At 36.6% G+C, this 13,575-nt stretch overlaps 1 protein-coding gene across 1 annotated transcript in view; it reads left to right on the forward strand.

Annotated features, from left to right (window-relative positions):
- Positions 1-7,096, forward strand: part of NPM1 (nucleophosmin 1) — a 15,239-nt gene extending 8,143 nt beyond the window's left edge. The window contains exons 7-11 of the mRNA XM_032403705.1: positions 374-431; positions 779-862; positions 1,556-1,657; positions 3,807-3,881; positions 6,740-7,096. Coding sequence (XP_032259596.1) covers positions 374-431; positions 779-862; positions 1,556-1,657; positions 3,807-3,881; positions 6,740-6,778 — 358 coding nt within the window. The 3' untranslated portion in view covers positions 6,779-7,096. The remainder of the gene's footprint in view (positions 1-373; positions 432-778; positions 863-1,555; positions 1,658-3,806; positions 3,882-6,739) is intronic.
- The last annotated feature ends 6,479 nt before the right edge of the window (positions 7,097-13,575 follow it).

Here is a 13,575-nt window from a genome sequence, read left to right on the forward strand (position 1 = left end):
CCCCCCCCCCCCCCCACCCGGACCTCATGCTTGCTTGCTCTCTCACAAATCTGAATATTGTAATAATAACTATCAAAATTATCTGAATATTCCATTAGTTGTATATATGACATTTTCTTATGTGTTTGACTGTTAATGGATATTTGGGTTGCTTCCACCTCTTGGAAATTGTGAATAATGCTGTAATGAAGATGAACATGCAAATAGCTCTTCAAGATCCTGCTTCTAAATCTTTTGTCAATCAATCCCCCAAAAGTATGAAAGTTCTTAATGTCTTGATTGACTTAAACTTGTAGGTTCATCCAATTTCTACATATGCTTTTTTGGCTTATGAGTGCATGGAATCAGTAATAATGACTCATTTCATTTGTAGTGATGATGATGATGATTTTGATGATGAGGAAGCTGAAGAAAAGGCTCCAGTAAAGAAAGTAAGTAGGATACAATGGTATGAGGTTGTCAGAAATAACTAATAACAGAAATGATGGAGATTTTTTAGTGCTTTTCACTTGTTTTGTAATTAACGAAAGCCGGCTTGGGAGGAGTTGATGATCTCATACTTAAATTAGTACTGAGTAGGGTTTTCATCCTAAAAACTTTACTAGTAGTGCAGAACGATCTATTTTTATCCATGTGGCCTTCTCCCACTTTGTTAGTTCAGAATGACTGTTTTGTCTTAGCCTGACTGCTGCTTTTGTTATGTGGTTTGGGTAAGTTTTATTTGCACTCATGTCTGTTGTGTAGGAGGGCATTGATTAAGATTAATTTTTAATTGCAGTCTATACGAGATACTCCAGCCAAAAATGCACAAAAATCAAACCAGAATGGAAAAGACTCAAAACCATCAACACCAAGAACAAAAGTAAGTGGCAACATACAAAAACACAGCTTTCATTGAAGCAGTTAGAAAAATTAAAAATTCTCCTATGAAAGAAGCTAGTCTGAAATTTGACATTGTTTGGAGAATACTCGTAATTGGTGTCTCAAAGAGCTAAAGTGTGCTGGCTGGTAATTATTGTCTAGATGTATGACTGCTGGCATTCTAGTGGAGGAGGATGCCAACAGAAAGATTTTTATTGCATTACAAACAGTTGTGTCCTGTAAGGAGTTGGTTGAAAGTATTATTTTATGGCATAGTGCAGTTTTTCAACCCTGGCTGTGTGTTAGAATCTTAACAGCTTAAAAGAACCACAGTACATGGGCTTGGAGATCATTAGAAGCTACAAGATGGGCCTCAGGCATTTCAAGCTGCATTTACTTGCTTCATTCTTGGGGCCTTTGGGTTTCAATTTTGAAACCTTTTAAGTGTAGAACTGATCTGGTGTGAAATATAAAAGCAAGCTCAAACTATTCCTATTCCTTTCTTAAGGGATGATGTTAAAAAATTATTGTTCAGACATTAAAATAATGTGACTATGGTTGTGTACATTTTACAAGGAAGGATTGTAAATAAGAGTGATTTTCTTGAGAAAATCCAGATAGATAGGGGATGGGTCTTAAAAGAGCTGTACTCTTAAGGACCTTTTGAAATTCACCTTTTTTTTTTTTTTTTCAGGGTCAAGAATCTTTCAAAAAACAGGAAAAGACGCCCAAAACACCAAAAGGACCTAGTTCTGTAGAAGACATTAAAGCAAAAATGCAAGCAAGTATAGAAAAAGTGAGTAAAAGGACCTTTCCTGAAAAACTAGATAGGTTTATTCCTTCCTTTGTTAAAATAATAACCATTGTGAAGGCTTGGAACTAGATTGTTTATTTTTTTTATTTTTTATATACCTGCCCCTTTTTGTTTTGTTTTCAGAAATGGATTGTTTTTTATATTCATTTCTAATCATGATTTTTCGTGTGTGTACTTGAATTTATGTATATTTTATTTTTTTTAATAAAAGAAATACAAGTAAGTTTTAAGATTCATTCTGACTTTAGTTCGATAGTTTCCTTTGCTTGTTTTTTTTGGTTGTAAGATGCTACAGAACCAGCAGAGGGCGTTTGAGTCTTTTATAAAATTGCAAGCCTCTGGAAAAGTGGAGACCGTCTGGTTGCTTGTTGGTATAGTTAAAAAATACTCATGACTGACTCTAGTCAAACATTTTCCAGCAAATTTGAGTCCTTTCTATTTGCTTTTTATACTAAGATATTACTGGTCGATATATGTGATATCTTGAATCTTTGATATGCTTACATTTAGTTGCCTTGTGTCTTAGGGGAAATGTGAGAAGAAATTAGCTCTCATCCTGCTTCCCATTGATTGGGAAACTAAACTTACTAAACCTTAGTGAACTTGGACTTGTAGAATAATACAGAATAAACAGTTTAAATGTCTTGAAACATTTGAAAAAAGCTATAATTTTGTGAGTTAAAATATAAGACCCCAATTGGTGAGAGTAAAGGTGGGATGGGATGGTGAGGAAAAGTTGGTGACTCCTTTCCCCCTGTTTTTCCTGTGCTAAGTTTTAACCTGGCTTCAGTAGATTTCCTTGTGCAGTGAAGAGTCAATTGGAAAAATAACATTTAGAACCAGAATGTGTGTGTTTTTGCTTTAGTACTACTGTATACCTTTCTAGCTTCCAGTATCACTGCTTTATTTTTATCCCTTGCATACAGTGCTAAAATGACATCTTTTAGATTCCCCCCCCCCCATTTTAATATGGTCCTATCTCCTTGGTTTAATTACAGGCGAATTGAACAGTCCTGGGCACTACTGGTAAATTAAACCCAAAGCTGGGGAGAGAAAAAGGAGAGACAAATATAGTCCATACTGACTGTCATCAACAATCCAGACTGAAGTCTCAGATCCCCTTTCCTGATTTGCCACCCACCCACACCCCCTTCCAGGCTGGAAGCAATCTCATTCTTGATCTCCCAAAGCACTTTTCTTTTGACTGCTGTGCTTCAGTGACCCCTTACACTTGGCTTTCTATGATGTGTGCATTTGCCTCACCTCTTTGACAATGTTTTAATCACTTTTGTATCTCCCTAGCTGCTCAATAAATATTTTAATGAATCAAATAAGAATGTATGTGACAATAATTTAAAAATGGAAATTACAGTGAGGTTTATTTTCTAGATTATAGAGGCAATTTAAGGATCTTACAGCATACCTCTGATCACTAGCCTATTTTATGCCATGATTTCTTTGGCATTCTGAAACCTTGATCTTTTAAAATGCATAGAAGATTTTAAAATTTAGTTATCAAAAGAGGAAACAAAGAGGATATACTTAGTATGTTAAATAAGATCATTCAGAAGTAGTAAGTATTAAGTGATAAACAATGTTGATTTCTTTGTATATGGTACTCAAAAGGGGGGGTATACATTTGTATTTGGTTCTGGGTGGTATATAATAGAGTAGGCAATCAAATTGACATTTGAGTGCCTGAAGAATCTCAAGTGTAGCTTATATTTTGTATTTTTAGAGTGGTTGGAGAGAATTTAAAACTGACAAACCTATCAATATGGGAATACTATGAAAGATCTAGGTTTTTTCCTCCCTCTTTTATTTAAATGCAATTGATTGACATATGGTGTATTTATTAGTTTCAGAAGTAGAGTTCAGTGATTAGTCAGTCTTCTGTAATACCCAATGCTCGTTACATCACTGTGCCCTCCTTAATGAAAGGCCTAGGTTCTAAATATTGTTGCCCAGTAGGTGTTTCTGGGCCTAAAAACAAAGTATTGAGATGAAAGAGTTGAATGGATATGGAATGAACCAATGATTCATGTAATAGCATGAAAATCTGTGAGGAATTTCATAATATCTCAAAAACAGTGTTTCTGTACTTACCCTTAATAATGCTTTTGTCTCCTAGGGTGGTTCTCTTCCCAAAGTGGAAGCCAAGTTCATCAATTATGTGAAGAATTGCTTCCGGATGACTGACCAAGAGGTAACCTGAGTTTTCAGGAGACATGACCAAATCCAAATATTTTATTGTGATTTATTTATTTATAATTCTTTTAGTTTCTTTAAGTGTTGGCTTCTTTTAAAAGGTTCCTAACCACAGACAGTACTTCAGATTAAATATATGGGAACTTAAGAGTTTAGTTGGCAGAGATTGAGACGACTCTTTAAGTACGTTTTTCTCAGCTTTTTATATAGTTGGTAAATTACCTCTTGGTTACTGAACTCACTTTTACTTTTGGTACTCTGTTGGGAAAGGGAGTATTCTGTGGTTTTCCTTGCTGCTCCATTTGAGTACTTGAGGTAGTCTGGACTTTTGCTTTCTTGTGCGTTGGCAGAGACCATTTTCTCCATAGGTCTTAGGGGAAGCACATTTTTCTAAAATCAACCTAAGTGTAAAATCTGGAAGCAAGAAGCCAAATTGTAGTTAGTACTCAGTATATTAGTTTGAGTCAGCTGTTAAGTTTTGTATTTCTTACACATTATTTTGTCAATAGAAAAAAATTCATGCATTTTTATTGTCTTATTTATGGTTGCTGACTCAGATTTTAAAGGAAAATGTAAAAACAGGTAAGGTTGCTAGGTGTCTTGTATATACAGAATATTCTGTGTTAAATGGTTTTGTCAACCCCTAAGCCTCAACTTTTTTCAGTAAATGAAGAACTTTGTCAGTTTGAGCTAATTTTCTGCCAGTTATTTAGTACTCAGATGACTTAAATGGCAGCACTTATTTTTCTCCAGTTTGAAACCCTTTGAAGTGTTTGAACACTGTTTACTATTGTTGAGTTCAGCCTTTATTGACATGGCGATGAAATTCAATATTACACTCTTTTGGTTGCTATTATGTTTGTGTACGTTTGAACCCCAAAATGCAAGTGTGAATTTTCTGAGTAGTGGACATTTGTTAAACAAAAATCCTTGTGAAACCACAATATGCAATTGTTAGTTCAGTATTGCATAGTGGAAAGTAAGATGTAAACCAGCATTACTAACAAGGAAGCATAAGACAGATGATTTCTCCCACTAGTACCAAAGAAAGTGGTGAAATATAATTTGTGAATAAGAAAAATTCAGGGGAAGATAAAATAACCAAAGTTGTAAAGGCCTTCCACACAGTGTATTATCAGTCTTGGCAGCTGAAATGACTGAACTCACTGCCTTCAGAAGTATTTTCTGAGTCTAAAATTGAAAGCCTATTTTCAAGTGCAAGGGTGAAATTTCTGCAACATTAAAAAGTAGTTCTGTTTACTGTTACAGAGATTATCAAAACTAAATGCCTGTTTTTACAGCATACCCACAGATAAAGGTTACAACGTATAAAGAAATTTTTCCATTGCTTGTGTAATTTTTCTTGTGAAAAAGAGTTGCTTATGAGGATTTGGCTAGTAAAATCCCTTCCAGATGGGACTTAAATACTAGCAAATCTTTGCAGAAGCTCTTGAATTAAGAGTTAATGAAAACAATTGTACTGCTTTTTGTGGAGAAATGACAGATCAAATTTTGGTGAATATTTGTGTAAAGATACAATGTTTACTCAAAGCAGTGATGATTCTACAAAAGGTATTTTGCTGTCCTCATTCTACATAGTACTATTCAAGTGACATCTGATGTTTCTTTTGACTGGAGTGTCATGTGATTGTTCTTAAACACTTATATTGAACTGAATGAACGGAGGGAGGGTTTTTGTGAGAGTTACTCACATTTGATACTCAGTTCTCTTGTGTTTGAAACCCAGTGGTGGTTGAATAATAGTTGAGAGAATCCTATCTATCTGAAGCACTGAAATCCTACTTTTGAAGAAAAGACTCCAAATGTTCTTAGTGACATTTTTAAATGTTCATTGAATAAAGTCTATTTATTTCTTATATATAGTTTTAAATATGTTTAGCAGTAGGATTATGTAAATTCAGAGAAGTTCAAAAAACTCACTGAAGTACACTCCATTGTTTAAAGGAACTTGTTGAATCCTGTAGAATTGACAAATATCAAGACTATTTTTATTTATATTTTCAAAGATTTTTTAAAGTACCCTCACATCCATCACAGGGTTTGAACCACAACCCCAAGATCAAGATTTACATGCTCCACCAACTGAGCCAGCCAGTCATCTCAAGATGAAAAAGAATGTTATTTATGAATAGGAAAAGAAATGCCAACGTGAAGTGGATAATTAATAACTAGTTAACTGAGACTGTCATATTTAAAGAATGATTCTTTTATATGGATGTTAATACTAGCATGAGAACAAGTGTAGATTTCATTATGTGTCAAAGGAGGACATAGAAATGGACAGGGATACTCTCTGTCAGTAGACCACATTAAATCATTAGATTTTAAGAATGGAAAAGCAGATTATGTCTTGGAAGATTGGTGTTAAGTGATTTAACAAACCCAGATAAGAACAAGTCTGAGTAGTTAATCTGGTGTGTTTCGAGTAAATATAATTTTTTAGTATGTATTCCATAGGCTTAGAAATAAATGTGTTTAACTGTGTGTGCTGTATTTTTATATGCTAAATCTGGCAGCCCTAAAGCAGATGACATTGGCCAAACTGGCCTCTCTACTCTTGAATTTCATTTATCTAAGCTGTTACATACATACTAGTACCATTGACTCTGCTTACAAAGATTCACATGATTTTATGTCTGATTTGAAGTATTTGAAATTAAATTATGTCTGAGTATAAATTTACTTGAAATTAGTTCTTAATTATGTAGTGGACCTTTTTGGTGGTAGGATGAAAAATAGATATGTTGAACTGTACAAAGAGACATGGTTTAATTTATTGGTGTCTATGAAGTGTTGTGGTTCTTTAACTGCATTTCTTTTCTTTTTTTTTTCCAGGCTATTCAAGATCTCTGGCAGTGGAGGAAGTCTCTTTAAGAAAATAGTTTAAACAGTTTGTTAAAATTTTCCGTCTTATTTCATTTCTGTAACAGTTGATATCTGGCTGTCCTTTTTATAATGCAGAGTGAGAACTTTCCCTACCGTGTCTGATAAATGTTGTCCAGGTTCCATTGCCAAGAATGTGTTGTCCAAAATGCCTGTTTAGTTTTTAAAGATGGAACTCCACCCTTTGCTTGGTTTTAAGTATGTATGGAATGTTATGATAGGACATAGTAGTAGTGGTGGTCAGACAAATGGAAATGGTGGGGAGACAAAAATATACATGTGAAATAAACTCAGTATTTTAATAAAGTAGCACTGTTTCTCTTTTCTGTTATTTACCCTTCTTATACTTTGTCAAAGAAATAAATGTACATAGTTAAAAGTGTCAAATAATACCCTAAAATCCGCTGAGAAGCAGTCCCTGCCCTACCCCTCCAAATAGTTCTGCTTCTCAGAGTTAACCCTTCTATTTTTCGTGAGCATTTAATGTTTAAAGCTTCTCACCTCTTGATAACAGATGATAATTATGACCATGCAAGCGTGTTTCCAAATGTTCAGTCAAACCACCTATCCACGTTAGCTCAGTTTTTACTGGTAAAATGTGGCATGTTTACACCTTGTAGCAGCTTTTCTCAACTTGGGTTCTTAATCTGAACGAGAACAGAAAATGAATTCTGTTGGCTGTTTTTTGAATTTGCCCAAAATAGCACATAATTTATACATTTTTAGATCCATAGGGAAAGGATTAATTTGCATGTGGTGGTTACAGGGGGACATTCAGGGGCTAATCCTTGACATCGTTTATCTGTTTTACCCTGTGCCAGTTGCATGATGGTTGTGGTTAGATTACTATTCTTCCTCTTGTTTCGCTGTGGTGTCTCCAGGTAGTTTGCTAATATATGGAGGAAGTATTTTCTGACTACTTTTAATCTTGAAAAAGTCAATTTTTGACATAAAATTCAGTGTTGCTAAATCTTTTCCTCAGAATTTTAATTGTGCCCTTTATGGCTTAGTCTATTGCCATTTTCATGCGTTGTTTTGTATATGACCAGTTTTCCTGAGAACTGATTAAGATTGCCCTTATTGCTGGTTTCCTGAAATTTTATAATTTGTCTTGTTCTGGGACCTGGGTAGACTGGGTCTGTTCTCCACAGATTCTCTAGTTTGGGGGCATGTTCTTGGGAGATTTTGCTCTCCTGCTTAACTTCTATCTGTTCTTGGGCCTTTTGTTTGATGCTGTTGGATGTTTTTCATCATTCCTCTTTGTTTAAACTTTAGTAGGAGAAAGGACTATTTTATGTCTTCAAATTTGTGTTGGTTTTATTAACTTCTAAATGCTCTTCCTTGGTGTTTGGGGACATATTTAAAGTTTGAAGGAACCCTTTTCACCACATGTATTGTTTACTTTTTTTTTTTATCCTATCTTACATTGATTAGGAGGATTGCTTTCTTTGATTAGGCTGTAGTTCAAAATACTTTGATGGGAATGAGCAGATATCAGCCTTTTAATCTTTGGAATGGTTTTGGTAGAGCAACCACTTTTTTTTTTTTTTTTTTACTTTACTTTTTTAAGTAGGCTCCACATCCAATGTGGGGCTTGAACTCAAAAGAGTCAGAGATGCCCTAGGGGCTGAGTCAGCCCAGCAGGGGCTCTGAGTAAGCTTACTTTTGGAGGTTGGGAAAGGTTGGTTCAGTACTGTCTTTCTAAATCCCACTTTCCAGGCTTCAGGTGCCTCTTCTAGTCATTGACTTCAGGTTTTGGTTTCCTTCATTGATTATTCCGTTTCCTCTGCAGGGTGTCCTTGTAGCTTCTCTCCTTTTATATCTTATTTTAATGGAGATTGAGTTGGAAATGGTAAATGTTCATTGTTCTTAATTTCACTGGAAAGTACGTCTATTTTAAAGGATGTTTTTATGTTTAATGTTTAAAAGATCATCTACTTTAAATTCATAGAATCTTAAAATGCTTAACCTGCACATGAATTTGAAAAAGTTACTAGTGTTAAATAGTGCCAGAGTGTTAACTAAGAACTATAAATACATTAAAGATGAGTCATTCCTTCCCTAGATAGTGTTTCACATCACAGTATATGATGATGTAGGACTATATTAGGTAATTAGTTACTTAAAATGTTCAGAAGTAGATGTATACTTAGGTTTTAATGACTTAACCAAAATGTAGGTCTGATAGGTTTATTATTTGAGTTGCTTTGTGTAGAAGTTAACCGTTGGGCTTAGCTGATGGGTACTTAATGTAGCAGGAAAACCGAAAGGACTTCCCATTCTGAGGGAAAGCCGATGGCCTTACTGGTGGTCCTGTTCTTGCACGTTCAGTTAAGCTGATCAGATCCATCTTTGTAAAAGATTGCAGGTAGGGCATGTTTTCTTGTGCCTCCAAAGTCACTTAATAGTGCTTGGTACTTGACCTCAGCCAACAAAATATGGTAATCTGAAAATTGAACTCCTAGGCTTGTGACTAGAAATTCTTTCTTTAAAAAACACTTTTGTGCAATGCAAACTGTTAAGTGAGATTGGCCATACTTAGATCAATATTGGTTTAATTGCTAAAAAACATACAATTGAGGTACTTAGGGAAAACTAAAAAATTTTAAAGCATTTTTAGTTTTCTAAGACTAATAAGGAAAAAATTATTTCCCTTTGTCCCTAGTAATTTTTTTGAAGATTTTATTTATGGGACACCTGGGTGGCTCAGTTGGTTAAGTGTCTGCCTTTAGCTCAGGGTCATGATCCCAAGGTCCTGGGATCAAGTGCCACGTCGGGCTCCTTGCTCAGCAGGGAGCCTTGCTGCTCCCCCTGCTTCTGCTCTGTCTGACAAATAGATAAAATCTTTAAAAAATTTTTGGTCCGTGAGTGCACAAGCAGGGGGAGCTGCAGGCAGAGGAAGAAGTATCCCCACTGAGCAAGGAGCCCAATGAGGGACTTGATCCCAGGACCTTGGGATCATGACCTTGAGCCAGAGGCAGACACTTAACTGACTGAGCCACCCTGGCGTCCCCCTAGTGCTAATTTTTTTTCTTTAAGATTTTAGAGAGGGAGTCAGGGAGGGGTGTGGGGAGGGGCAGAGGGAAAGAATCTCAAGCAGAGTCCCCACTGAGCAGGGAGCCTGAAAAAAGGGACTTGATCTCAAGACCCTCAGATCATGACCTGAACTGAAATCAAGAATTGGCCACTTAACTGAGCCACCCAGGCGCCCCTAAAGTACTTTTTGATGGAATAACTATATTTCCCTTTCTTAAGCCAGTGTTGAATATGAATGTTTAATGGCTTAGTTCTTTAGCAATACCATTCACTATTTTGCAGGCATTTTCTTTAAAATCCCCACTTGTATTGCCTCTACCTGACTTTTGAAAAACATGTTTTAATGTTCTGTTCTTTACCAATTTTCAGAATGATAGGTTGATGTTCTAGCAACCTCTGAAAGTAGTGAGTTTGTTTTTTTTTGAAAGTAGTGAGTTTTAATTAAGTACTTTGGATTCAGATTTTTATGTATTGGTATTTCGCTCTTATATCTTTTTTGGCTGATGGAGTCCCCTTCAAGCTTGTTCCTACCATCACAGACTCTAGTAGTCTGATAGTGTCTTGCTTTCTAGTGAGAAAATGTTCCAGGTTCATCTTCATTTTCTTTCTCAGACCTGGAATGATCCATTTCTTGTAGAGAATGGCAGGGATGCCTGGGTGGCTCAGTCGGTTCTGATCTCAGGGTCCTGGGATCGAGCCCTGCATGGGGCTCCCCACTCAGTGGGGAATCTGCTGCTCCCACTCCTGCCCCTCCCCCTGCTCTTGCTTGCTCTCTCTCAAAATCTTTTAAAATAAAAAATGGCAATTAGGAACTGTCTGGGTTGGGTGGTGCTCATTAGCTTCACTTTATGGATGATCAGATCAGACCCTTTGGAAAAGCAATGGGGAATTGTCAGCATTTGGAGGGCAGTGATGGCACTTGGTAACTTGAGGGACGCTTCTTTTCATTTGATGCCTTAATCATGTAAGGTTGTGTTACCTTAAATTTCAACCACAGAACATAATAAGGCCATTTGGGGAGAGCAGATCAGACTCTAAATGGACCCATGCAAGTAATAGTATGAGGTTTATAGTGTGTCATAAAGCTGCAGAAGCTACTATGTGGTCTTGACAACCAGTAGCTTAATGAGGGAGAGAAACCGTCCAGGTTGTGGGGCTTTGTTTGAAATTGTCCCAAGAAAAGTTGAGGGTCACATACACTGAGCCTCTGAATAAAAGGTAGTGGTCTGGGCTCTGGAGATAAAGGATTAAAGTTTGTTTTAATTTTTTTAAAACTCCAGTATAGTTAACAATAAAGGGTTAATGTTATTTTAGAAAGTCTAAGGCTACCTTCCAGCCAGTTCTTGCCAAAGAGCCAGTTGCTCCCTGACTCATGCATTTGGCAGTAGAGGTCCTCTTTAATGCTGTGAAAGTTCTAAGAGCTGGTTTTGAGAAAATTTTAGAGCCTCGTCTGTGCTAAGGGTCTGTCTACTCTTATTAAACTACTTGATCCTGTTGAAGGCTTGAGGCTCTGTTCTGTGTTCTTAGGCTGGAGGTTCTCCTATCTGTATCCAAAATACTTGTATTCTATAGAACTCCCTGAATTTTGTGAGTCTTAAATTGGAGAAAAGTAGAAAATGTCAGGTTGCTGTGCTGTATATTACTTTCATACTTGAAAAAGATAGGAATCTAAAACATTTAACTACATACTGTGTCCCAAAGGTCTAGTTGTTTAGGATTAGTCAGTAAGCAAAACCGTTAACTTGCCCTGTGGAGCGTGCATCCCATTGCACTAGCAGTCAATATACATTCTCAACTCCCTTTAAATTTTCAGTCCCGCATAAGACAACAAGGGGGTTTACAGATGAGAATCTGCTCAGAAAATTGCAAGTTTACTAGCTTACAACTGGGAATTTGATGTAGCATGCAGTCATCCATCCCAAACTACAGTTGCCTGGACTGGTAATAGCCTTCTTGGCCCCCCAACTGCCATAGTTGGACCATTCCAGTTCATTCTTTACTTTAGCACCTGAGATAAGCTTTTGAAAAGCAAATTAATTCTGACCCTTAGTTTCAAAGCCTTTGATAGACTAATTGCCAAACATAATAGTACATAGACACTGTTGAGTACTACTTGGCAATTAAATGATAAAAGCAACAATGAGGGTGAAATCTCAAAAACATACTGAACAAAAGCTGGACACAAAATAGCACAATAATACATGGTTCTATTTACATTACACTAGTATCTAGTGCCAACAAATTAATGTTAATTTGGGACCAGCAATGGGTGTGGGAAGGATGCCTTAGGTGTTTACAGGGTGTCTGGGTGGCTCAGTTGTTAAGGCCTTTGCCTCAGCTCAGGTCATGATCCCAGACCCTGAGATCGGCCCCTCATTGGGCTCCCTGCTCAGCAGGAAGCCTGCTTCTCCCTCTCCCACTCCCCCTACTTGTGTTCCCTCTCTTGCTGTCTCTCTGTCAAATAAGTAAGTAAGATCTAAAAAAAAAGGGGGGGGGTGTTTACATAGATCTATGTTAAACTCTGAGCACACTTAAAACAGACTTAAAAATTGTATATAAATAGTCCCTTTAAAAAAGGCCTTTGACTACCTATTGGCCTCTGAGAGCCTTTGAGGCATGATCAAGTATTTGCCTGTTTTTACCCTGAACTTTTGCCACTCACCCTGGCTATTCCTGCCTGTTACCTAGCTTTTTTCTACCTGTAGGCACTTGGTGTCTTTTGCTTGGAATTTTCCTTTGCGTGGCTAGCTCTCCTCACCTTTGTGGCTTAGCCTAAATATTACTAAGAGGTATTCTCTATCCCATTGGTTTTCTTCAAAGCACTGATAGGCTAGAATTTATCTCTTGACTTCCCTTACTTATTGCCCATTTTCCCTGAAAGTGAAATAGCTTTAGTAGAACAGGAACTTGTCTGTCTTCACCCATGGCCTTGACAGGATCAATAAATCGTAATTGAATGAATTGAGAAGTGACTACCAAATAGTGGTACATACGAAGTTAATATGAATTCATGTGTCAAATTCAGATAGGAAAATTCCATATAAAAATCATGTATATAGTAAGTAAATAGGTATGTGAAAACTAGATTTGAGATGTAAATGGTAAGAAAAAATGTGGTTAAATGACGAGTTGGAGTTAAGACAGAACCTGACTGGACACCTCTTAAGCTGTAATGATACTGCCTCCCTACTTCATGAAATCACAAAGAAAGTGAAAATCTGAGAAACATAATTATAATTATTAATAATGGCTAAAACCTTTGGAGCCTTTATTATGTGCCAGACTCAGAATGACCTCATTCAGTAACTGAAAACAACTCTTGAGTTGTTACTGTTCTTAGCCATGGTTTGTAGATGAGGAAGCAGAGTCTCAGACTGTTACTTGCTGGAATTTATAAGTAAATGTTGGAGGCAATATTCAAATCCAGGATTTCTGACTCTTGAGTTCATGCTCTTATTCAGAACTGTTCTCTTGACTTTTTTGGTCAGTCTTTATTTGGGTGATAGTCTTATTTGTGAGGTTGACAGACTTTATGTGAACATTGAAAAAAATGGCAAGCATTTTACCTAGAAGATAGTTATATACCCATTCCATTTAAAAGTAATAGAAAGTAATAATAGTATAAGCAAGACCAATCCTGGCAATGAGAATGTCTTAAGTAAATTCAGCCCAGCCCTTCACACAGAAGCTTTCCCCGACACCCAGCAGCTAGTTTTCAAAAGGTTTTCTGCTCTTGTGTCTAATGCTGAGAC

Source organism: Phoca vitulina, unplaced genomic scaffold, assembly GCF_004348235.1.
Source record: "Phoca vitulina isolate PV1807 unplaced genomic scaffold, GSC_HSeal_1.0 scaffold6, whole genome shotgun sequence".
Classification (NCBI taxonomy): Eukaryota; Metazoa; Chordata; class Mammalia; order Carnivora; family Phocidae; genus Phoca; species Phoca vitulina.